The 25,813-nt window shown below is 42.7% G+C and overlaps 2 protein-coding genes across 5 annotated transcripts in view; both read right to left on the reverse strand.

The window, feature by feature from the left end:
* Positions 1-6,428: 6,428 nt before the first annotated feature.
* On the reverse strand, positions 6,429-9,523 carry tomm7 (translocase of outer mitochondrial membrane 7 homolog (yeast)). The gene is made up of 3 exons (XM_015955895.3): positions 9,355-9,523; positions 7,946-7,994; positions 6,429-6,710 (listed from the first exon to the last, which is right to left on the reverse strand). Exons 1-3 carry the CDS (start codon positions 9,455-9,457, stop codon positions 6,695-6,697), a joined length of 168 nt encoding a protein of 55 aa, XP_015811381.1. The 5' UTR covers positions 9,458-9,523; the 3' UTR covers positions 6,429-6,694.
* A 256-nt stretch (positions 9,524-9,779) lies between these two features.
* hycc1 (hyccin PI4KA lipid kinase complex subunit 1) overlaps positions 9,780-25,813 on the reverse strand; it is a 32,791-nt gene continuing 16,757 nt past the window's right edge. For 2 of the 4 annotated variants that reach the window (XM_054744641.2, XM_054744647.2), the window contains exons 7-11: positions 21,176-21,271; positions 20,368-20,484; positions 15,477-15,564; positions 13,858-14,020; positions 9,780-11,674 (exon numbers count right to left, since the gene is read on the reverse strand). In XM_054744641.2, the coding sequence (XP_054600616.2) occupies positions 11,163-11,674; positions 13,858-14,020; positions 15,477-15,564; positions 20,368-20,484; positions 21,176-21,271 (976 nt within the window). In that variant the 3' untranslated portion in view covers positions 9,780-11,162. Of the gene's footprint in view, positions 11,675-12,881; positions 13,229-13,857; positions 14,021-15,476; positions 15,565-20,367; positions 20,485-21,175; positions 21,272-25,813 lie in introns of all 4 variants that reach the window. The other 2 variants (XM_054744651.2, XM_054744649.2) reach the window with 2 other exon arrangements.

Genomic DNA, 25,813 nt, shown 5'->3' on the forward strand with positions numbered 1-25,813 from the left:
AACAACATGTTTCCCAATTCGGAAGAGATAGCGACCGCGTTTGTTTGCGCTTTAGTTTCCTCGTCACTCAAAGTGTGGTGCTGTGCCGCGACTCGCCATTTTGCTCCCAACTTGTTGTTTACTTCCGGTGTTCTGGCGTGTACAAGACGTCTCGCTACTCAAAAGACCAAGATTCTTTGCGAACAGAGCATGCGCAGAACACACGCTTTGATGGGGATATCCCGATATGCGTTTACACGACCAAGCATTCGGGTTAGAAAAGGGTTACCCCAGGTGTAGTAACCGGGTTTTTAAAAACCCGGTTATGAGCATATCCGGGTTTTTGGCGGTGTTTACAAGGACCTGCGGAACCGGGTTATTGTGAATATTCGGGTTTTAAAAGGGTTACTGGCTGCATGTAAACGCACTGCATAGCTGCCTCCAAGTTTCAGTCCTATTCGACCTCCCTCACCCATGTTGTTCCACAGGGTTCTGTGCTGGGGTCTCTACTGGTCATCCTTTATCAACACATCCTCAGCTTTAAATGGAATCTCTTAGCATATTCATGCATATCACATTCAACTCTACATGTCTTTTAGGCTCCATGAGATGTCAAATGGTGCTTTTCTTTTTGGGACTCTGGTAGCTGAAGTGGTAGCAGCAGCTGTTTCTCCTTCTCTGATATTATTGAGTGGAGAACCTCTCACGACACCAGTGGTGTTGTGTTGCTAAATATGCAAGTGTGTTATGAAAGGGGGACCCTTGGAAGTGTGATGATTTGGTGAGTCAGAGGTTTTTAGACAAATGTGACAGAACCATTTAATTTTTTTTAATCTCCACAATATATTTGTAGCTATGTAAGAATGTTGTTAAGAGGCATGAAAGAAATGTTTGAAGCTATGCTTGTTTTGCAGATTTTCTATTGTAGCTTTAACTACAGGGTTCCTTTCAAGATCCTGGTTCTGGTTTTTAGGGACTTATGTGGAAAAGCACCACTGGTGATCTTGGTGTGACCTCCTGTTCATCCTCTTCTTCCTCACTAGCTTCTTTTCATGCTGGTGTTTCTGTCAATTCTGTACATTTCAAGCTGTATTTACTTTTTTAAATTTTATTCTCATTGTTATTCCTCATCTTAATTTTTCAATTTGTCCCTCATTTTTCAGTATGTTCTTTTTAATCATTTTTCATTGTTTCTTGTGAAGTACCTCATAAGTTTTATCTACAAAGGCACCAAATAAAAAAATCTATAACCTCAAACACTTTACCCCACAACCACTGTTATTCTGAAGACTCAAACTACCCCCTGGAAGTACCAGAATACTCCTCCAATCAAACACATGCCCACTCTTACAACACACTCATTATACACCTTTTCCCCCATTTTTGGACCCATTTCCATAGCTTACTTCCCCATTAATAATCCCACCGGGGGGGGGGGGGGGGGGGGGGGAGGGGGGATTTGAGTCACTACTACATATTTCGGCAAAATGTAAATTAGGGTGAATATGCGTGCATTTATGGACTTGGGAAAGACATTTGGTTAAATCTTTTCTCATGCTTCCTAAATGGATATTTTAATTTCACTGGAAAGCTGGAAGTAAAGGAAAGTCAGTCAGGAGTTTTAATGGCCAACACCAATGTCTGACAGCAGATACATACAAACTATTTTTTGTCCCAGTTTCAATAAATAATTTCAATAATATAGTGGTTTTAACAGATGGACAAGTGTAGACATGTTGACTAGCGTGATTTGTGCTGTAACTTTAGGGTTTCTTCATTGCACCAAAGGCTCAGAAGTGCTTCATGACTTACACAAAACAGGAAGAACTTGTGGGAAAGTTATGCAAACAAGTCAGTTTCTACAGCTGTCTTGTTCTACGTAACAAAACCAAAGAAAGTAGAATTACTGCAACTGTTAGAGAAAAGTCCAAATGTAAATGTAATAATGTCCTGCATTATTGTTACTGCAGAAACATTTGTGTTCATATTGAGGATAAATAAAAATGAATGTTTCTGTATGTTTAGAGATTTGCTTGTTTTTCGTATATTTTAATCCTCCATTACTGCCAACTGGTTTCTACCCAACCTGGACCAATCAGCATGCAGCACTGGCCACATTAAGGAGTGTGTGGAGCTGCACTGTTGGGCCTTTTGGCCACATTAACATGATATTGAACATGTCATCCACAGTGCAAAGTACATTTCAGATGCAAGAAAAAACTGAAAACAGTAGATTTTAAAATCAATTATTCAGAAATTAAAATAGATTTGAAAAGAGCAGTTATGTTACAGTAGGTGCAGGATAAGAAACAGTCATAGACAGATGAATACATGAAAGTTTTTCATTTTTATTTAACCCTCTGGAGGCAGGTGTTGCAGATTTGGAACAGTTAAAACCTACCTACCTGGTTACTCCACATAAGTATTTCATGAGCATTTTTTAACTCAGATGTACCCCTGAAGGACTTAGTTATTTGTCCTTTTATCAAAACTTATTTTGAGCCTGAGCGGGTTAAAGGTTACTAGAGGGGTTGCACAGTGGTGCAGTGCTTAGCGCTGTCGGTCCTTCTGGAGTTTCGTGGAGTTTGCACATTCTCCCTGTGCATGCGTGGGTTCTCTCGGGGCACTTCGGCTTCCTCCCACAGTCTAAAAATACACTGCCCGGCAAAAAAGTCACCACAGAAAAATGAAAGTCAAACACTAACATTTTGCTGGACCGCCTTTGGCTTTGATTACGACACACATTCCCTGTGGCGTGGTTTCCATAAGCTTCTGCAACGTCACCAGATTTATCTCCATCCAGTGTTGCATTAATGTCTCACCAAGATCTTGCGTTGATGATGGTAGAGTCTGACCACTGCACAAAGCCTTCTCCAGTTCATCCCAAATATTCTCACTGGGGTTAAGGTCTGGACTCTGTGGTGGCCAATCCATGTGTGAAAATGATGTCTCATGCTCCCTGAACCACTCCTTCACTATCTGAGCCTGATGAATCCTGACATTGTCATCTTGGAACATGCCCGTGCCGTCAGGGAAGATGGAATAACCCGGTCATGCTGTGTTGAAATTCTAACACTTCAGGTATGTTACTGTTGCTTGCATAGGGCACACAGAGGAACACCGTTTAATTTCTGACCATGTCTTGCACATACGTGAGTCTTGACAATTAAGCAAAAATGAATCAAATTAAATTATATCTACCACCCCGTTATATTCCTGCAGTGTTCTTGACCGGTTTTTGAGTTCACCTGCTTTTGCCTCTTGAGTCCTCACCTGCACTTGGGTCCAACAACGACCAAAACCAAGACGATACAGGAAGCAAGATCAAACTTTCACTATTTTATACAATCTTTCACTGAAAATCCTCATTTTCAGAATTCCTCCATACAGGGAACCCAAAACAGAATTGGAATTCCCTTTCGCTGATGTAATAATAAAATCCACTTTGTGACTTTTATTTAACCACAATCTTTAGACTCCAGTTTCCGCTGCTATTATTGGACAAGCTAGTTTATATATAAACATGCATAAAAGTATGCATACAAGTTGTGAAGTCAAAAACATTTTTAGAGCAGATAATGCTGAGTCAGTCAGACATGTTTTTGTGGGTTTAAGCAAATATGAATAGATGTGTAACAAAGTCAGCATTAATAAAGCTGTAAAACTATAAAATAATATAATTATTGTCATTTACAGTAGTTTTACAATGGGCTTTTTGTTTTCTTTCCTTGTATTTATTTTTTCATTGAAAAATATTAAGCTAAACTGAACAAGTATGAAGACTTTTTATAGCCTAATAAAATATAAATTAATAAAAGATAACTAAGGAAAACAAAGCAAATTCACTGAATATCTAAATTGTTTTTAAATTACCTGATGCTGGCCAGAAGGGAGTTTAGATAACTTCTTATTAAAAAAAAGACAAGATTAAAACATCAGACTATAAATAAAATATTTCAGATTCAAGAAAATAGATTAAAAACATGAGCAGCTGATCAAAAATAAACACTTCAACGGGGTGGAGAGTTTTAAACATGATTTATTTTTCAAAATAAAAGCACATGTCCTTACTTTTGAGTAAAATATATCGGCTAGTCCTTAAATTAGGTATCTTCTACCATTAGTTTGCTGGAGGAAGTAAATATTTTTATTACTGAGTTTTCAATTGTAGTTTTTCTGAAATTGGGTGAAAATTAGTCTTGTGCATTTTTTGGTGACTTGAGAAAGATTTTTGTTTAGTGTGGTGTTTTTCACTCCCACAGCTCTGGGATGCCCTGACCACGCTCCCTCGCCAGGGACTCCCCGTCGCGCATTCGGTGGGGGCGGTGGGGGGGTACCCTAGGGGAGAGCATCGCTGAAGCTGAGACTGCTTCAGTGTAACTGTTTGTTTTAATAATACGTGATGAACGGGGACAACACCGTTCACACTCTAGTGTGGTGAAGGTTTAGAGGAGCTGCACAAAAATGCTAAAAGCTTGAGGATTAAATAAACTTTGATCACGTCAAATAATTCTAATTTATTTTCTCCAGCAACATCTTAATGGTAAAGCTGAATATCAGTACGGATGGATGACGTCATGGTGAATCCAGCTGTTGTCAGAAGGAAAGAGCGTGCATCCATCGCTGATCAATCCCAGCAGCTCATTGGTTCAGAGAGGATTTCTCAATTAAATGATTGGCTGAAAATGTCAGAGGCATTTTCCTCAATGGTGTTATTTCTAACTTCTTATTTAAATGCGGGTCCTAAATAACTCTTAATTACAAGAACACTAAAAGTGAGTAGCTACGAGGATCCTGTGTGACGTAGGCAGGAAAGGGAACCCTATAGGGAAATCCCTCCAGTCTGATATAAAATCAGGGAACTTCTTCAGCTCAGAGCATCAGAGGAAACTCCGCCAGTCCTCCCAGTCCAGCAGCGCGTCATGCTCACTCACACCAGTAAGTCACCTGCAGCCTGCGCAGCCTCCTCTTCTCATTCAGTCATCCTCTCATTCCTTCACTGTTCCTCTCTCAGATCTCTGCCTGCTCGCCGCTGCAATGCTCGTCACCGCACTCTGCGCGTCCGCGGCGCCGCTGGCGCACACGCTTACCGTCAGCCCTCCAGGTGAGGAGACAGGAGTTGTCCTGAGCTCCTGGGAGCTGGCGTTAGAAGCGCTGAAACATCACCAGGAGGAGGTGGGAGCTTTAAAAGCTGTTTGAGTTAAATCTAAAATATTCTGTTTCATCTCACCTGCTCCTTCTGTCACCAGTTTGAGGAGGAATTTCAAGGGAACATAGAGTACACCTCTTTGGATAAATACAATCGTTCCTCATTCCCAGTTAACTCGCCAAACTCCAGCTTCAGCAAGGTAACCGGGCTCTCCTTCATTTATAATCCAGCTCAGATTATTGTAGTGGTTTTTAATCTGTGTCGTCTCGGTGCAGGAGGCCTTTCTCCAGAGGCTGACCCAGGGTATGCACATCTACATGGTTCTCCTGAGGCACGTGGAGAAGGAATATCCCCACTGGTCCTTCCTGACCAAGGTCAAAAACAGCCTCCTCAGGCTCATCACTCTGATCAAGGGAAAGGTAAGTTAAAGGTGCTAAGAAGACTCTAATCTGGGATTGAGACAGAAAACAGTCCTGTTACGATTCTGCAAGAATCAAATCCAAACACCTTTCAGGATGTTTTATGTTACAACATCCTGTAGAGGTGATGGAGATCTGTTTGGTGTCTCAAGAAGCTAAATGTTCATGTGCAATAACTTCATTGTTTTTTTTAATTTAAATAACATTAAAAATAGCATCTGTAGAACAGATGTTATCATTCTGGACCTGTGGAGACATCCGTTCGTCTCCCATCGGGACACATTCTGTTCCTAATCTTGTTTCTGTCCTACAGATGAGAAACAGCCACCGGGTCACGGTGCCGACCAGCAGCCAGGTGAGCCAGATGCTGAGCGATCTCAGCAACACGGACGACTTCCACAGAAAGATGAGAGGCCACAGCGTCCTCTACCACCTCAGGAACTTCCTCGTCGATGGGAAAAGGGCTTTTAAAAAATGGGACATGACCAAACAATGCGCCAACAGGACCCAAAACAGTTAAGAGGGGTGGAATATTCCTGATATTTGGGAATACCTCAGTGAATCTGGGTGGCTGGACCATGGAGATGTGCTTGCTGTGCCTGAGCTGTCAGGATTATTTATTTATACTGAAAGTCTCGTATTTATTAGAGAAGCAGAAATAATTAAATGCTAAAAACACTTCAATTTTGAGTTCATTTGAGCAGCTGTTGGAGAAATTTTACATCAATCTTATTTTTTTAAGAAAAAATGATAAGTTGTGCATTTTTGGTGCAAGAACTATTTTAACATAAGCTGAAATAAAAACATATCTGAATAAATAATTGTGTGTTTATATATGCGAGCTTCTTTATTCACGTTTCAGGGACCAAATCAAACTTGGATTCATGAAGACAACAGTAACATTTATGTTTATTGTTTAAATTACAGATATGATAAAGATAAAGATGAACTGGAGCATAAAGTTCTCAGAAAGTGATGAGGAGGAAACATGAAAACCAGCATCTGTTCAGGGAAAAACAACGCTCCAGCATTCTCAGAGCATCTCAGACGCAGATTGGGAGGAAGGTGCTGAATCTAGTTCCTGGTTTCCAAAAAGACGTTACATGGTCTCAATGAAGGGAGGTGGCTGGCCGCGTAGAGGTGGTCGTCAACCCCAGAGCAAACTAGAGAAGTAAAGGCACAATATATAAGATAAACTTGTAACTATTTATGCCCTGGAACAGCTGATATCCTGATTGATGTGCATATATTAAAGATGGCCGACAGAACAACATGGGAACGTTTTCCAACTTTAAATTTGGTAAGTTTAGATCTGTCTTTCAGAACTTATCAGCAGGCCACAGCTGCATGGTGGAGGCACCTCTCCTAGTGGGCTTTAGGTGGTGATGTGGACTACCCAACTGTTGCATCCTGCTTGTGCTATATTGCTGTTCTGATGAGTTTCCATTGACTAAATCATTAAAGTATAATATTTATATTTTACATCAGATGACACCTTTGGCTTCAGAAAGCTGTTCATACAATCACAAACTGCAGGTTGTAATTAGCAGAGAGGCTCATCTTTGAGCTCTTATGAAACAACCCAGGTTTGTTATTTTATTTTATTTATCAACACAGAGCTCGCCTGCTTTTGGTTTACCAAACAAAGATTTAGAGTTATTAATCCCTCATTTTCTCTGTATAACAAAAAGAGGTGAAACATATACAACAAACATGCGGATGAGGCACACATCTGAAGACATTAGAACACCTTTTCTGCACTTTCCTATAAAATTAAAGAGACAATGTGTAGTTTTAACCTGGAAATATCCATCAAAAAGTTTTTGAAAATTAATTAAAAGATGCCCAGTTGTTGAGAAATATTAACGGCTTTGTAACATAACCATAAAAATCAGGTCTAAAATGCATGGGAGCGGGTCTAAGTCTCTGGGCGACGCCATATTAGATGCCATGTTTCCTTCTACGGGAGCCCGTGAGGACACAATGCCTTTACTGATTTGTAACAAATGGTAAAAAAAAAAAAAACTTATCATTCATAAATAATGTTGTTTTACACATTTACCTCCTCACTTGTTGCCAGTGATGAAGTTTGTTGTGCTCGTTAGTTTGCACTACCCATGTCTTCTTGACCCTAATGGGCATCTGTAGGTAAGGTCTTACTCCAACACAAAAATACAGCTTGTTTGCAACGATTTAGGCATCTACTGCCCCCCATCACCAGGAAAAATAAACACTGTCACTTTAAAGTGAAAACATATTTCACACCTGGAATTTTGGCAAGATAATAAAACATGAAATAGTAAGAGAGCTAAAATAACTAGAATAAAATATTAAAATCAAGCGGCCGTGACTAAAACCCTATCAGGATCTGTTGAGACGCCCAGCTGCCCTTTCTTACCTCAGAAGGTTCGGTTCAGGCATTCCTGGATCTGCTCCTCGTTTGAAACCTGCAAATCAAAACAGCAGAAGACTTAAGGTTCTGCTCTCTAGTTTACAAAAAGTGTGCATGCGTACACATGCACACTATTAAAGGAACCAATCACAACTGTGACATTGAGGCAGAGCTGCTTTAAAGCACAGAGGCTGATTAACTAAGGTCTGGATATATTTTATGGCCAACAGGCTTTTATATTCTGGCTTTACTGAAAATTTTTGGTTTAAAGAATTATTAGCTGCATAATGCCTTCTAGGGTTCTAGAACTGGTGGTAAAGAAGAGAACACTGATACAAATGATGACACATACGTGGAGTTGATTCAATTCCTGGATAACAAAAGTTTGTCACTGGTCACGAGAGAAGCAGTTGAAAGTCTTTGAAGTCTTTGGGAGACAACTAGGCTGGAACTGGCAAACCAAGGACCAAAGGTCTGACTTCACTCAACAATGAAAAGAGTGAGTGTGATAGATTACATCATCTGAGCTGCAGCGATCATAACAGCAGATTATTGGTCCATGTGATAATGAAAAGGCCTACCAGTGACATCCCATCCAATAATTGTTTATACTACCCAGAATGAAAGCACAATTTCTTTCTCACTTAGAAGTTATGAAGAAACTGAGAAAATGTGTGCAGCAGCACGAGAGCTCATGCCGTATCCCCGTAAAGCAGACCTGCCAGCAATCAGATTAGGAAAAATCTATTAATAAAAACAGAAAACCACAATACGGGTCCGAAATAAAGATGTCGTGACGTCAGCGTTGGTGTTTCCCAAATGCTGAAGTAACAGAACAGATGGCTAATAAAGGCGGTGCGGTCACACATGCAGAGGAAACCTAACTTCCCCATCTATCCTGCAAACATCACAGCCATGCAAAGATGTCAAGTTCCTCCACTGTTTCTCACCACAACCGTCCTTCACACATACAGGAACAACTTCAAACCCAGAAGGGACACGATCCTGCTGTGGTCTTTAGGTTTAGGAGACACAAATGTTGAACTTGCTCAGTCCTGAATCCGTTATTTCCGCGTTTAGTTTTACTTTCCGCGAAAGTTACAAATCAGTTTGTTTAGTTTATTAAATATGTGGAAACACTTCAGTTACTGAGATTTTATCATGTCCGCAACGTACCACAGCTCAGCTACTACCATGTCTAATAAAACTGAGCCTTACTGCGCGTAAAAGGAACACAACAAAACTAGAACCGTACCCGGTTAGAGTACGAGATCCGCTTTTCTTTCTGCAAAGAAACAAAAACACCGATTTACGTTTCCAGCGAAGCTAGCAAGCTTTGCTTGTTAGCCAACATCGGCTAGCGTTTTCTGCTCAGTTCGCAAGCACTTTTCTCCGTAAACTGTTTAGATACTGACCGAGGTACAGAACGGTTGGAATGAATCCCCATCGAACAACAAACTGGCCGCACTGGAACAGCTGCTGCAGCCGCTGTTTGCTCTCCTTACTCAGTTTAGCCATGTGTCTACCGGCGGTGGTGAGCCCGACGCTTCCAAGGACAGGAAAACGGATGTGACGTCAAGACGATTAACGGAAAGTTGAACAATGGTTTGCCATCTAGAGGACAAACACGGAAGTGCATGGCTACTGAAATACAACTACTAAAATGTTTATAAAACTATAATGGATTATAAGTAACCTTGTGGTGAGTTGAATTAATAAAATATAATTTTATGTGTATAAGTTTTTTTCCAATTCTGTCAACCATATGTGAAGAAGCCAAAATATATTTGCTGACTTTTAAAATATTTTGATTACTGTGAGCTGAAAAAAAATGACAAGCTGAAATATAGAAACACTTTATTCCCAGAAATTGTAGCAGTGTGTTGTTTAACAGACACATAAATGCCAATATCACCACTTTTAGTTCAACAGTATGATGTACAACAATGGCCGTTCACTGTAAAACAACAAAGACAGAATTGGTATTGTTGCACCAAGATTTAAACACTCAACAGTTACAATACACAGAGTGCTTCATGTGGAGCAGCATGGCTGCTTCATTTAGGACATCGAGTGCAGCAAATGGGTTGAATGCTTTCTTAATTTCACCTCTTGTAGCATGGTGATGACATAATGAGCAAGGAGGGCAGGAGACATCACCTGGGTACGACAAACATCTGAATCGCTTGGTGAATTAAAACACATAAAAGATGCCTTGTTGCCTCAGACAAGCCTCCGAAGGATTGATTACTGACCCGTTGAGCTTAATCTAAATATTTACACTGATCATTTCATTTAGTCATTTTTAGTTAAGAATAAATTCATGGAGCAAAAGAGTAAAGAGATTCTTTCAGGAAAAATACAATGTGAGAGTCAAACTGTTCATTTGTACAAAAATACCAAACAATTGATTCTCTATTTCATGTGCAAAATTCAACATTTACGTAATCATACACACACCCCATCAATCCCAAAATGTAAAGCGTCTGTCATGTAAAACGGGCTGGAGTGTAATGTCTGCCATTAATTTATTACACAGCGATTAAGGAAGGTGCTCGAGGAGCGAAGAGGAAGTATTGTTTCTCCGATATGAAGAGAATACTGAGTAAACGTAAGACCCGATTCTTCACATAAGGGTTGATTTTACGTATTTTACAGAAAGATCTGAGCTTTCTTTTAAGAAGCTCGTTTAGAAGTGCTGAAAACGTAAACGAAGGTCTGATGGATCAACCCAAAACACAGAAAATACCAAAGATATTTATATTGCTGTGATCTAAATGTGTGAGAAATAAGGTTCAACTAAGAGAATCACATCTTGTTCGATGTAGCAATCAGCAGCCTTTTTCTGAAAAACATTCGTATCTCTCTCACACACACACACACACACACACACACACACACACACACACACACACACACACACACTGCTGCTAAGTTACTCTAACAGTTCTTAGTGATCATATTAAGTGCATCGATTTTGGACAGGTTCCATCCTGCCACGACTTCTAAGATCAGTGAAGCTGGAACTATTACTGTCCCTCTGTGTGAACGGAGCAGGGCAGCAAGCTGGATTACAGATATCCAAAATGGAGTATCGGGGAACGGCGGGAGTCTTCATCACATGTTTCTGGTCAGTTTGTTGGCATGGCTTGGAGTTCCAGGTCACAGGTACGGGGTCACAGGGTCACAAGATCAGAGATGAGGGTCTTTACAGTAACGGAGCTCAAAGGTCAGAGCCAAGATGAAGGCTGATGCTGGGGGACCGCTGGGTGTGGTTTGGCGTGGGACTCAAGTACCCCATTCCTTCCTCCTGAAGGCTGCAGGAATAGCGGCCTGCCTCCGACGCCGTGTGGTTGCTGACAGGAGAGGGGTTGCTGCTGGCCACGTGCTCAAAGGAACGAGAGAAGACTGCACTGGCGGTGCGCGTCAGGCTGGTGAGAGCGCCCCCTTTGGGCACAGACTGGCTGGAGGTGAGTGTCAGGCGCTTTACGGACAGCTCTGTGGTCTCGCTTGCAGCCCGGCCTGCGGTGAGAGGCCCCGCTTCCTTGTCCTTGCTGTTGCGCCCACCAAGCCGACACTTCTTCATGGCCTTGGCTCCTAGGTTCAAGGTTGTTGTGCTGTTGCTGATCATGATGGTGGGGGGGATCATGTCAGGCCCCATCCCACTCGGCCAAACCCCTTCATCTACCTCTGAAATATCCATCAGCTCATCCGGGGAACCCAGATCCACTGCATCTGTGAGGAAGACAGGGACACACGAGGACATGAGTGAAAACCAGGAGCAGAGTTGGGCATACACAGCCTCTTCCGGCATCCAGTCCCTTTAGTGCCTAATTGGGGTTTTAGAATATCTGAGCAGGGCGTTTCATTGTTTCAGATGAAACTGGGACTGGATGTCAGAGGAGACGCGTCGCTGTCCAGCAGGTGGCGCCAGAGCACGACAGGAACACCCTGCTGCCTGATGAGAAACTGGAAGTTCCAGTCCAGCAGCATCAGGATGAGGAACAGCGATGTGTGAGAACAGCCAGCAGTTTAGTGGTAAAGGAGTGCATGTTTGTCCCAAAAGAAAGTGTGAAAAGCATTAAGAGCATAAGCCTCAGGAAAACCACAAAGGGAGAGTAAAGGGAAGCAGACCAAAACACATTTAAAGCATCTAGTTGTAGCTTGTTCCTCCTAATTATCTCTACAATTTCCTGCTTTCTTTAAAACATGCATCCAGACCCATGTGGACAGCAAACCAACACATTCAACAACATGTGAGTCAATCAGCACACAGCTGATGGACAGATAGGAAGGGCTTGGTCAAATCTCACACTTAAGAGCCTGACTCGGTTCTTATTTCAATTTAAAAAGGACTACTCGGCTATTCTTGAGTAAAACCGGATCATCTTCGACATTTTAACAGTTCAAAACTGATAAAAAAAAGTTTTCAACACAAACAAGCTTTAAAAAGAACAAAATATCCCTTCCAACTCAAGACCTGCCCATCTGTCCTCAGCTCTGAGCTACCAATCAGGAGCAAAGAGTCTGTTTCCAGGTCAGGATGTATGTGCCGAGGTGTCGTTTCCAAATATAAACCCAGGACTCCTCAACATCAACAGAGACGACAACATTCATGGTAGGAGGTCACGTCGACCTTCAGGAGTTACTCGTCTATAAATTATAAAACCAACATCCAGTTTTGGAAATAAGCCCACTTCATATGAAAGATCCAAATCACACAAACACCCACAGGATTAAAGCCCTCACGGGTTTTCATCAGGTTACTGATCTGCTTTTAGAAGCTGATCTTAAACAGGAAGCTTTAGAAACCAAGGAGAGGATGAATGAATGAATGACAGATGAGAGGAATAAGTGCCATTAGGTGAAGCGAGGAGGTGTGTTGGAGCCCAGCGTGACAAGTCAAAAGGAAAGTCATCAAGCAGCCCCCACACGTGGTTACCTAGGTTACCCCGGGAGGGGGGCAGGGGGAAAGAGGGGCAGGGCTTTAGTACTGGCTCCTCCCCGTGGAGGCCGACCCAGAACCCTCATTCTCCACCATTCGTCTCACAGACTTCTGCCTCCTGACCTCCTGACTCCGAGCTCCGGAGTCGTGACTCCTGGGGTCCAGGCTGACCTCAGAGGAGACGCCCGGCACGTCGCCGGCATCAATGTGGGTGCGTCCATCGGGGCGGGGCCGCAGGGAGTCTCCGTTCGCCAGTCGATTGCTGCAGACACCGGTCACGCTGATGTCTGGGATGGCCACACCCCCCAGGGCTGGATCATTGTCTACACTCACCTCCTGGGAGTCTGGGAGCACGGAGGGGTGATGGGACAAAACAGACAAACCGGAGACACAAACACAGAGATGGAAATGGATTTCATGCACACAAATATTAAACACAAAAATGTAGTCATGTGCACAGGCGCGCGCACAACCACAAAGACAAAAACAGGAAAAAGTTACAGGAAAACAAATAAAATATGAACAGAAGACTAAATACATGCCATATGAAGATGAACGGAACGGCTTGTGGAAGATCACCACTTCTTCTAAAACACCATACGGTTCCTCCGTCGTCTGCTCGTGAAACCGTTTTTAGCTTAAGCAGAGTGCAGCTATAACCCCGTCATTAAGGGGTTAATCTACCTGATGCACCTGTAGCCGGCACTCACTTCAGTCGCTCACCGTTTACTTTAGCGGGAACGATCCAGATCTATGACCTGATCACGTACAAACCAACAGAGGCTAAACTCTAACAGCAGACATATTACAGTTACACCTGTGTGTGTGTGTGTGTGTCAGATTAACACAACACAGATTGGTCCGTTTTCCTTTAGACAGAAAATTCTACTAGAAGCGATTCTTTGCGTGAGGACTTCAGCTCCTGTATGCTGTCTTTTGTTTGGCGTCAGCTGACTTCCTGTCTGCGTCTCACCGTGTCTCTTCCAGCGGTGGCCCCGGATAGAGAGGGAGGTGACGGCATTGCGGGAGATCCTGGAGGAGGTGGGTGTGATCTCCACCTGGATGCTTCGTCCACCTTCTTTGTTATTGCTTTTCAGCGCTGCACCACGCAGGGAGGACTTGATGGCATTACCAACCTGGAGGTCACAGATAGAACATCAGTGTTTCAGGAGCTGATGGATGTCCTAATTATCATGATGTTCAGTCACCTGAGCATCTGACCAAAGACACACACAAGTCAGAAAGGACCGCTACGCTGTGTTTATTTTTAACTGGAGAAGAGCTTCTGGTGCAGAAATCTGAATGGTTGCTGATGAGATCTTGTATTACAGGAAACCAGCTCGTCTTATAACAGAATCTAAACCTGATCAGAGTTTCATGTTGTCGTTCTTTTATAAAACACAGAAACGGTTTTGATACCCGTTATTGGCGCTACAGTTTCGCCGACGGCTGCCGGCTTCTTCAGGCTGACGCTGATGGTGGCGCGTCACTTCCTTCTCCGTTTATCTGCGGGCAGCAGAGGACGCTGTCGCCCTCTACTGCCTGCTCTCCCCTCTCCAACGATGCAGTCCCATGCGTGGTCCAGCGTGTAAACTCCGTCGTCCCTGTTCATGGTCCCACATCCACGTCTCCTCATCTCGATTGCTTCCTTGATCCATCTTTTGTATTTATGTTGTTCGGTGTTTATGATCCGTGTGCTGTCCCAGTCCATTACATGGTTTTCTCTTGTGCAGTGATCCGTTACGGCTGACTTTTTTATTGTACTTTCTGCTTCTTCTTTTGCTGCTCTTGTGTGTTTTCGATTTGCCTCTTTCTCGCACTCCTTTCTGTGTTTTATTGTTCGTGTGTTGAGTTGGCGTCCGGTTTCTCCTATGTATGTTTTATTGCAGAGTTTGCATGGGGTTTCGCAGATTTTCCGCAGATAAACGGAGAAGGAAGTGACGCGCCACCATCAGCGTCAGCCTGAAGAAGCCGGCAGCCGTCGGCGAAACGTAGCGTCAAAAACAGGTAAAAAAAACTGTTTCTGTGTTTTAAAAAAGAACGACAACATGGAATTAGAAATAACGCACAGCAAGAACACACCTAAGCTTATCAAAGTTTATGTAGGTGCATCACTGCCGACAGCAATGGCGCTTGTCAGAGCAAATTAAACTAAACAAATAAACAAGACTGGTTCACAGATCATCACACAGTGTGCATCATGAGAGCTGGGAGGGTCAGCCTCCAGTTAAACCAGCATGAAACCCACCAGTGCACCTGCAGAGCTTTTTCTCACCCCATGTTAACACCTCCTCCTGATTGTTGTAGGGGTGCACACCTTAGCTTGTGCAGTAATATTGTGAGCTTACTAGATCCAATCCTCTACTGCCTAGGCCTCAAGGATTACAGCTTAACTGAGCGGAGGGGAAAGCATGTAAATAATCTAGAGGGATTACACTCTGCACACAGTGGCTGACACACAGACCAGCACAATGCAGCATACTGTGCCAAGCATAAACCAGGACCAAAGGCCAGCATGTGCATCCTAATCACGTGTCTCTCCCTCTCACACACACACACACACACACACACACACACACGTTTCTCACTCACCAGCAAAGCTTCAGGAAACAGCTCCAGCTGGGCTCGGTACAGAACATCATCCAGAGCTTTGGACCCCAGCTCCACCTCACCGTTACATCTGTGGAGATCATTTTCAACAGTCAGAAGGAAATTTCTTTGTCTGAAACATCCATTAAACATGGTGAAAAAGAACTGAAAGTTTGATTTTTGCTCCACACCTGTTGATAAAACTAGAAGTCCAGAGGTGTCCTATCTAGTCCTCCAGGGCCACCGCCCAGCATATTTTAGGTTTCTCTGCTTGGACGCACCTGAGTTTCTTCAGAACAGGATTAACGGTCTCCTGCAGAGCTGAACAGGTAAATACACCTCTCTCAGGTGTGCTGCAGCAGGGAAACAGCTAAAACATGCTGGTCGGACACTGCTGGTCTAGAATACGAAACAAGATCTTTATATTTAATTTCCAATAAGTCTAATGTTCTCATTTTCCAAACAGCTTTTGGAATTTGATGAAAATCATCTATTTGACACCTGTCAGAGTGAATCGTCAGTCCTTCCTTAAACAGTAAAGTTGTTGCAACCAGCTGCTGTAGCAAAGCCCTTAAAGGATGCAGGTTAAAGAAGCTACAGAACGGGGTTTAGCTACCTGTCATGCTTGGAGGTTTCGATCACTAGAGAGGAAAGCTTTTACGTTGACATGGTTCAAAACCAGAACTGGATTGGAGAAGAGCAGCTCAGGAACACCAAGGTATTACTAGAAAGTAGGACCGAAACGATTCCTCGAGTACCTCAAATAATTCGACTACAAAAAAGCGTCGAGTCAAATTCTCTGCCTCGAGGCTTCGTTTAATTCATGTTTAATTAATTCATAGCTTTGCAATCGCTCGGGGTCATGTTTCACCCGGACCGAAATAAGTGACGCACATACACACTGCACTGAATGCACACTAGTGATGGGAATTCCGGCTCTTTTTAGAGAGCCGGTTCTTTTGGCTCAGCTCACCAAAAAGAGCCGGCTCTTTCGGCTCCCAAGTGGCTCCTCAGATTTTCTGTTGCGTAGAGTACATTTATAACCAAAATAATGCAAAACTATATGTAAAATGATTTACTAATGAAAAAAATATGCTATATATCAAATATTTATCATTTCTATGGATTTAATAACTGAACACTTTCAGAAATCTCCACTTTCCGACTGCTGGCGCTCATTTTCTCACCGTCTTCATCGCACTCTCCTCTCTCTCTCTCGCCTTTTTCCTCCTCCTCATTCCCTCTCGTCTCCCTCCGCCCGCATGTGCTCTGCTGTGTTTCTGAGTCTTATCCTCCCTCTTCCCCGCCCCTACTGCTCTGTGTGTGGACAGTCTGGACACGCAGTTACACATGCTGACCAATCGCCTGTGGCTTTCACCAAAGCAAAAGGGGAGGGGAGAGGACGGCTCCCAATGACGAGCCGGCTCCCGTCGTTCACTTCAAAGAGCCGGCTCTTAGAGCCGGTTCGTTCGCGACCGACACATCACTAATGCACACACGCGAGTAGCAAACGTAACTCAACTTTCTCGTAAGCCATGGCGGACTACGTGGACCTCGGTGGAGTGCGAAAAAGACAGAAAATGCCCAAGGTGTGGGACCACTTTTCACGACCGTGGTCAAGTGAGCCGTCATTTGTGAGCCGCGGTCAAGCCAGCCGCTTCTTATCCGCCGCGTAAATTTCCTTGCGCTTTTACACCAGTCTTTACGGTACCGCATTTTCGCTTTATTTCCCGATAGAAAGACTAGATCCGCGCGCGCGTCACACTCACACGAGCACGCGACAACACAAATTGCAATGGAACTGCCCAATACACCATTGTGACAGTCTGGTTGCATATTCAAAAATTCATTAAAAATCATCCTGAGTAGTTGATGTCCAACTTTCAACACATCCCTCTTCTGGGACACCTACTGTACCTGTGTGCCACATTTCAGACAGATTTACTGTAGAAATCCTCAGATATTAAAGCAAACTTGTATTCAGTCCAATACAGTCAATACACTACAATTATGTCATTTTCAAAAATTCATTAAAAATTAGTCTCAATAGTTGAGGTCAAACAACAACATGGACAACAACATTTGCTCAGAAACTCTCCACCTATAAGATGAATCAACTCCTGTTAGTCTTCTGAAATAATATTTCAATTTGTTTTAATTTTTTAAACATGTTCTGAATGGTTACAAAAATGTTTAGAATGGAATATGTTTTACTTAGTATACAGATGATGTAATTTAAAAGCATAGTAACAAGCAGGACACGGAGGACAACAAAACTGTGATGAACTAAAACAAAGCCCTTTATTGTGGCTGATGGAAGAAACATGAACATACAACAAGGAAAAACGTAATAGGTTGCAATAAGTAATTAGTCCTGAACTGGGCGAGGCTAAACTACGACTGCTATGAATATTACTGTGACTATGACGACACTACTACACACCTGAACATGATGGTGAACAGCAGTATGAGGTACAATATGAAGGGGTACAGCCAAGACTTGAACATGAGAAGGGAAAACAGGCGTTTAAAACAGGAAACATGAAGAATGTATACGTCATATTAACTCCACAACATTAACATACAAGGGAGACTGGAACGTAATGGGAGGTGACACAAAAGGATCTATGTCAACAAAGGAGTAAAGACTGAGCAACTATGAGCTGTCATGGAGAATTAGAAGAACGTTACATAAAGTATCGACAAAATAAAACTAGTAAATAATAACAGCAAAAACAACAATTACAATCACTCAATGAATCAATGGTAATCTGTATCAACAAATACCAAAACAAATGCAAAAAGGGTTGGGTCACATACCCAAACTGCGATAATCACATTATTTTCTTAATTTAGTGTAATTTTTTTTACAAAAGGTATTAAAATGAAAAAGACTGCAATACAAAATCAAAACGAACAAGCTCTATTTACAGTTCTGAAATACATAACCTTTACATGTACACATACAAACTTTCTAAATAATATTTACACCTGTTCCTCAGTTTCTATCAATACAAATAAGAAATTACATGACATTGGTCAACCTTATATACATTTTACAAATTAAATACGAGTATTTATTTTTCCACAGAGAGCGCACTCCCATTCTGCAGCCTCTGCCTCCTGACACAGCTCAGTGTTCATCTGCAGGCACTGTTTGTGAAAGCACCTTGAACAGCTGTCACACTGGATCTGTGAATGTTCAACAAACCAAAAATTAAAAAATATTCTTTTATCACGTGATTTAACATGAATATATTTATTGATCTGCCATTTCTATGTATTGCATATTTTCTTTACATATCAATTATTCAAAATATCTAACACACCAAGCCAAAAAAAAATTAATGCAAGTTTAGGCTAAATTTCCCCTCTTCCTCAATACAAAAATCAAATAACAAAAGCAACTGTACACAATAGATTTTGTTAAATAATATCCTCAATTACAAATCTGTCTTACCCATTTGGTGATAGAAGGACCTGGAAAAGGTGGTTTTGGAGTTGGACACATGGCGCAATTGTTTTCTGCCTCGAACACTATTACAAATATAGTAAAATTTGTGATTGACAATGAATATATTTAAATACAAGTAATCTCTTTGTGCTACAACACTTCACAAACCTGAGGCTCCCAGTATTTGTAAAGCAATTGCTTCACGCTGCTGTACCATTGCTGTAATTGTTGTTTCAAATGTCATGTCTGGTATTTTGGGAAAGGACTCCATGAACGCCTTAGGCATCTATGGAAATAGCAAAATACTCAAAAAATAATTTTGTCATATTGGTTTTCTATAGCGGACTCAATTTTATAATGCACCACCAACACAAAAATGTGTTAAAACTCATGTCTTTGTTACTTTACCAAGATGACAATCACACCGCAGCTATTTGTGTCCTTCTGTACTGGGTGTTTCAAAACTCCTCCTTTTAACTTGATATCCACCCAGTCAGTCTTTTATTGCAGTACGCCTCATTTTGAAGAACTTGCTGTGCAAGTTTTATACTGTCATGTGAGGGCCATGTGCAGGCAGGAAAAGTACCCAAAATGCAGACTCGCGGAAACAAATGGTGATCTTAAGTACAGCAATAATGCTGGACGGCAAACAGAAAACTGTTCTGAACTAGCACACAAAATGAACCAGCTCGGCACGGTGGCTGTATTGACTGTATTGGACTGAATACAAGTTTTCTTTAATATCTGAGGATTTCTACAGTAAATCTGTCTGAAATGTGGCACACAGGTACTGTAGGTGTCCCAGAATAATAATGTGATGAAAGTTGGACATCAACTACTCAGGATGATTTTTAATGAATTTTTGAAAATGACATAATTGTATTGACTGTATTGCATTTATTACAAGTTTGCTTTAATATCTGAGGATTTCTACAGTAAATCTGTCTGAAATGTGGCACACAGTAGAGAGTCACTAGTCAGCTAGTGGCCAGCCTAGGCACGCTAGCCTCTCCAATGCTATTGTCAGCCTATCCATGCTAATGGTCCGTCAAGGGGGTAGGAAATCCAGCTAGTGGCCAGCCTAGGCACGCTAATGGCTAGCCTCTCCAATGCTAACACCAGCCCGTCCAGGCTAACGCTAGCCTATCCATGCTAAAAGACAGCAGAGGGAGTGTGTGAACCAGTCAATGACCAGCCGAGGGTTGCTAGTCCCTAGCGTATCTATTAGTAACGCCGGTAAAGGTGCTATTTCTCAGTAAGCAGTCCCAGCCTCTCAGTTACCGGCGCCAGCTTATCATTAATCAGATCAGTAGTTTGCTTCGGAATTTATATAGCCTCCTGCTGCTGGGCAGTAGTCTTAATTTTGGCCCCCATACCGCGCCATATATTAGAAAGTAATTGCGTGTTTGCACCGTGGGGTAGCATTTGAGTCATACTCACAGGGCGTAGTGGATCCCTGAGATGAGCTGAACCAAGAACTCAGAGGTAACCGTCATCCGTGAGCTAATGCCTTTGTAGCGCCGCATCTGTTGCCGTGGATACCCACATATACACACCCTGGAAAGGAGAACCAGTAACGACCCAACAGGAGTGAGACAGGACAGCAGGGAGAGTGCTCCATCAGGAGGGACATGATTCCAGGTCACCGACCCCCCCCCCACACACACACACACACACACACACACACACACCAAATACTTTTCTAATAGCTCTCATCCATCTTGCTTAAATCTAAAGCCGCCACATTAACTGTCAAGTGGAAGTCCGATCTGACTCTTGAGACCAATGCTCAGCTATGGTTGGCAGAGGACCAACAACACTGTTTGTGTGTGTGTGTGTGTGTGTGTGTGTGTGTGTGTGTGTGTGTGTGTGTGTGTGTGTGTGTGTGTGTGTGTGTGTGTGTGTGTGTGTGTGTGTGTGTGCACAAGGCAGCTTTATGCCAAATACTGGCATCTTGGCTCTCAGTAGCAGCAAAGTCTATAAGAGGGTCAGATAGGCAGTTGCCTGCAAACGAGCTCATGACTCTGAGGAAGTAGCCTCCATTAATCACATTAACACTGATGGTGAACTAAGACTAAAAATGATGCATGTTTGCATTTAGTCTGAAAGTGACGTGATCCACAAATGCTGCATTAGTGCTCGTGTGTGTGTGTGTGTGTGTGTGTGTGTGCGCGCGCGCGTGTGCGCGTGCGTGCGTGCGTGCGTGTGTGTGTGTGTGTGTGTTCGCATGTGTGTGTGTGTATTCTACCTGGAGCTAAGCTGGCACAGGGACTGCAGGGAGATGGTGGTCATGTAGCTGAGAGCAGCGTTGTAGCACAGCAGCAGGAAGGTCAGCACCTCAAATCTCATTAACACAAATCAAACTGTTAAAATGGCACGTTACATTCAAGAACAAAGGACAAACACACCAAAACAGTTTATATCTAAGTTCAAAAAACATCAGTAATACCAGCTTTCATTTTTCATTCATCAAAAAAGCTAAACACAAAACAAGGAAACCAGACTAACGGCAGAATATCATGAGCACATCCCGTGGGCGGGGCTAAGAACACTGAGAAACCCGCGGTGTCTTCTTTATTAAACAAACGTGTCCTGAGCAGTCTGAGAGACTGATATTGCATCCCGCTTTGCTGTGTGTGTGTGTGTGTGTGTGTGTGTGTGTGTGTGTGTGTGTGTGTGTTCGCTCTCCTCACAGCAGTGAAAGAGAAAAACTGCTTCAGTCAGAGACTCATTAACTCAACAGCATCCAGAAGGATAATGAATTGCGCATGCAGGAAGCCCCTGCAGGCTGATTCTATCAGCCAATCGGAGGCTCCCCCTAATAGTACGCGTGATTTTGAGCCGGCCAATCAGTCAGCAGTGGGTGTTGGACCAGTTCGGCTCCAGGAAGACGGCCTCTGAAGGAGGGCTGAAAAAACGTCCGGTTGCGTGCCGGAAAATCCAAGATTACCTAAATGAGAACCAGAGATGAGAACTGTAGCTTCAACAAGTCATCTCCATGTCGTCCTCTTGTTCTGCTCAGCAACTGAAACAGGTTCATTCACTGTGTTGATTGAAATCACCTGGTTTAGTTGCTGAGCTGAATAAAACATGGAATGGAGATGATTTGTTGAAGCTACAGTTCTCATCTCTGGTGAGAACACCTCCAACCCGGTCCAGGCGGAGTGGAGAAGATGCTAGTGTGTAAGTGCCATAAATGACTGATAAGCTGATAATATCAGATAATAGGAGGTGAGAGGTCTGAATATTAAGAAATATTACTCCAAATCCTGCCGTGTTCTGCTTACTTCTATTCTGGCTCAATTCTACATCCTGAAACAAGTGCACCTGGCCTTTGTTCCCCCAGAGAACAACTTACAAGGGCTTCATTCCTACTAGAGACCACTGCAGATGTACCGACCAGGGGTTTGTAGCAATTAATGCATGCTAATTATGACCAATAAGATTGATATTTCATATTGATATGAATAATCACATAAATATGAAATATCAATCTGATTGATCTTTGAATGTTTAATCAGAAGAGTCTAGGGTTCTTCACTTGTTCAGGGACCATTAACACACTTCGTATTAATTCAGACAAAGTATATAGTTAAAAAGGAATTTTATTCTTTTCGAAACTAATGATTATACATGACAAGATATGAATCATGAGATGTGATGGAGTGGATATGTGGTGATGGAATGAGATGTGTAGGTGGTATGATGCAAGTTAGATGTTTGTCAGACACTTTGTATCTGAAATGAGCCTGGCGGAGACCCCCAGCAGATCCGGACTGTCAGAAGTCGGGTGGACTTTACGGCACCTAAAGCCAGTGGATTAACTTCAATGCGACCCATCCAGTCTTGAGATGTTTCCAGGTCACAACAATAGCTGGAATGCTTGTCTGCATCCAAAGTCAATATGGCTCTTAACTCATTCACTGCCAATGACGATTAAAGTCGTCATTTGCATTTTTTTTTTTTACTGTGTGGGCATCGGAACGAGCCCCCACACCGTGAGAACAAACATCTCAGTTCTAAAGCCGATCTTCATCCGCACACGTCACGTGATCAGGAAGCAGAAAATCCATGTGTTAGGAGATCGTTTTGGGCCGCTGCTGTACAAAAAGTGAGGCGCGAACTGGAGAAGCTTCTGCCGATCACAGTTCAACAACGGATTATGAAAGAACGGATAAAGCTCGAAACGCGCGGATTCTTCCTGATGTAAGAGGTGAGTCTCTGCTTTGTTTTGGTTGTTTTGGCTGTTTTGGTGTCAACATCATCCTAGCGCACAACGTTCTGTAACTCTTAAAAAAACAGTATAAACTACGAGAAATGCTGGCAGCGAATGAGTTAAGGAGCTGTCTGCCTGTGTCAGCCCGCAGCGTGCAAACAGGTTGACTGTATGTCAAAAGAGATGCTTCAAAAGAGGCTTCTTGCCCGGTTTGGCCGAATCAGGGCTCAGCTGGAAACTGAATTAATTGTGAAGTAAATTCAGTTTTAATAAACCACAATGATATGATTTCCGGCCATTCTGGCAAATCAGAATGTGCCATGTCTGGAAGCTTTACCAAAACATTCCTTAGAAAGCCACTCCTTCCTTCAGATACAAGATTCTTAATTCTGTGAATAAAGAATATTTAAACGTTATGTGAGGTGAACCTTAACCTTAATTTGTATCTTATGAAGATGTGTATGAGTGTAGATAATGATGTTTATGTTTATGTGCTTAGCAGACGCTTTTACCCAAAGTGACTTACAATTATTTTTTAACCTGTAGGGCATATTGTGATCTGTGGGGGAAACCGGAGTACCCGGAGAAAACCCACGCATGCATGGGGAGAACACGCAACTCCACGCAGAAAGGCGAGTTTTGAACCTCCGACCTTCGTGCTGCGAGGCAACAGTGCTAACCACTGCGCCACCATGCAGCCCAATGATTAATGATTAACTTGTTAAAGAGCAAGTCACTTCAAATCAACATTTTTTTGCCGATAAACTATATAAATGAGTGTCTGATCGTGCTGTAGGCAAATGTAGTCAATAATTTGGCACTTTAGTGCATTTTAGTTAAAATTTAAATATTCTGCCTAAAACTGTCAGTGTTGCACCGTCGTCAGGTAAAAACTCTGCACTGCGTTTGAATTTAAATCTGCCATCGCTATTGGCTAAGAGGTACACTATGATGCTAGATGGTAGATTATGATGTCACAATGTCGTGCGTGTGTGTATTTGTTAGCAGCTCCGCCCTCTTGGTCTGCTAGGCAACAGCATTTGTTGCATTTTTCAAACAGGAAGTGGGAGTTGAGTAATAATCTGGTAGGGGGTGACTTGCTCTTTAAATCAAACACAGTGATTTGTGATATGTTTATGTTTATGTATTTAGCAGACGCTGTTGTCCAAAGCGACTTACAAGTGATAATCGGCATGTTGCCCTTGAGGCTAACAATAACAATAACAACAACAACTTGACATCAATAATGGAGAGGAGGGTACAAAGGAGTGGACAGTAGAGAGGGGGGACGGGTGCAGGGAGGGTGCTAGTTAAGAAGATGCTCTCTGAAGAGCAGGGTCTTCAGGAGTTTCTTGAAAATTGAAAAGGAAGCCCATGTTCTGGGAGTGCTTGGAAGGACATTCCACATTTGTGGAACGATGCATGAGAAGAGTCTGGATTGTCCTGAGCGTGGTGTAGGCACTGCTAGGCGACTATCCTGTGATTACCGGAGCTGCCGGGCCGAGACGTAAGCCTTTGCAAGAGGATTCAGGTAGATGGGAGCCGTACCGTCTCGGACTTTGTATGCTAGTGTTAGCAATTTGAATTTGATGCGTGCTGCTAGCGGTAGCCAGTGGAGCTCAATGAACAGAGGGGTGACGTGTGCTCTTTTTGGCTGATTGAAGACCACACGTGCCGCTGCGTTCTGGACCATTTGAAGAGGTCTCACAGTACAGCCTGGAAGACCAGTTAGAAGGGCATTGCAGTAATCGAGGCGGGAGATGACAGTAGATTGCACCAGGAGCTGGGTGGCATGTTGTGTCAGGTGTGGTCTGATCTTTCGTATGTTATACAGCGCAAAGCGGCGTGAAAGGGCAACAGAGGCAACATGATCTTTAAAGGTCAGGTGTTCATCAATCACAACACCCAGATTTCGAACTGCCTTTGAAGGAGCCAGAGATAGGAAGTCATTTTGGATTGAGATATTGTGCTGTATGGATGTATAGCTGGGATGACAAGTAGTTCAGTTTTAGAGGGGTTGAGTTGGAGATGGTGGGATTTCATCCATTTTGATATGTCAGAGAGACAGTTTGATATTCGTGCAGAGACAGTGTGGTCGTCCAGTGGAAATGACAGATGTCACCCTGTGTTATAAATGGATCATTGTAAGAACAATATTCATTTCAAATTCATTGATTTAAGCACAGGTTATTCAAACATTTCATTTACACATCGTGTTCATTCATAGAAGATTATTTATATCATGAGCTGAAAAAGTCTTGTCGGATTTGGGTGGATTCACTTTTATTCAGAGTGAGGAATCCAGCAGTCTGACTTTTACACAGAAGGGCTTTTGCGGGAGACCTTGACAGTTTATTTATGTCTGCGTTGAAGAACAATAAGTGAGCAAAAGGCTGATTTCTGCTTCTGGATCCTCCAGCTGGTGCAACCTTGACTTTGCAGTTCTGGCGTGCACGAAGGGTTACCATCAAATCGGTGGTGAAAATTGACCATTTCTATTCATTACAGGTGGGAATCAAAAACCGGTTCTTGTTGAGAACCTGTTCCCACCGTTTCAATTCCAAGGAATCGTTTGACACCTTATCAATTCCACTAAGCGCAAATGACGTCACCATGCACGTTCCATAGCTTAAGCCAATTACTTTGCGTAGCTTACGGATTTGCTCAGCA

Source organism: Nothobranchius furzeri, chromosome 11, assembly GCF_043380555.1.
Source record: "Nothobranchius furzeri strain GRZ-AD chromosome 11, NfurGRZ-RIMD1, whole genome shotgun sequence".
Taxonomy (NCBI): Eukaryota; Metazoa; Chordata; class Actinopteri; order Cyprinodontiformes; family Nothobranchiidae; genus Nothobranchius; species Nothobranchius furzeri.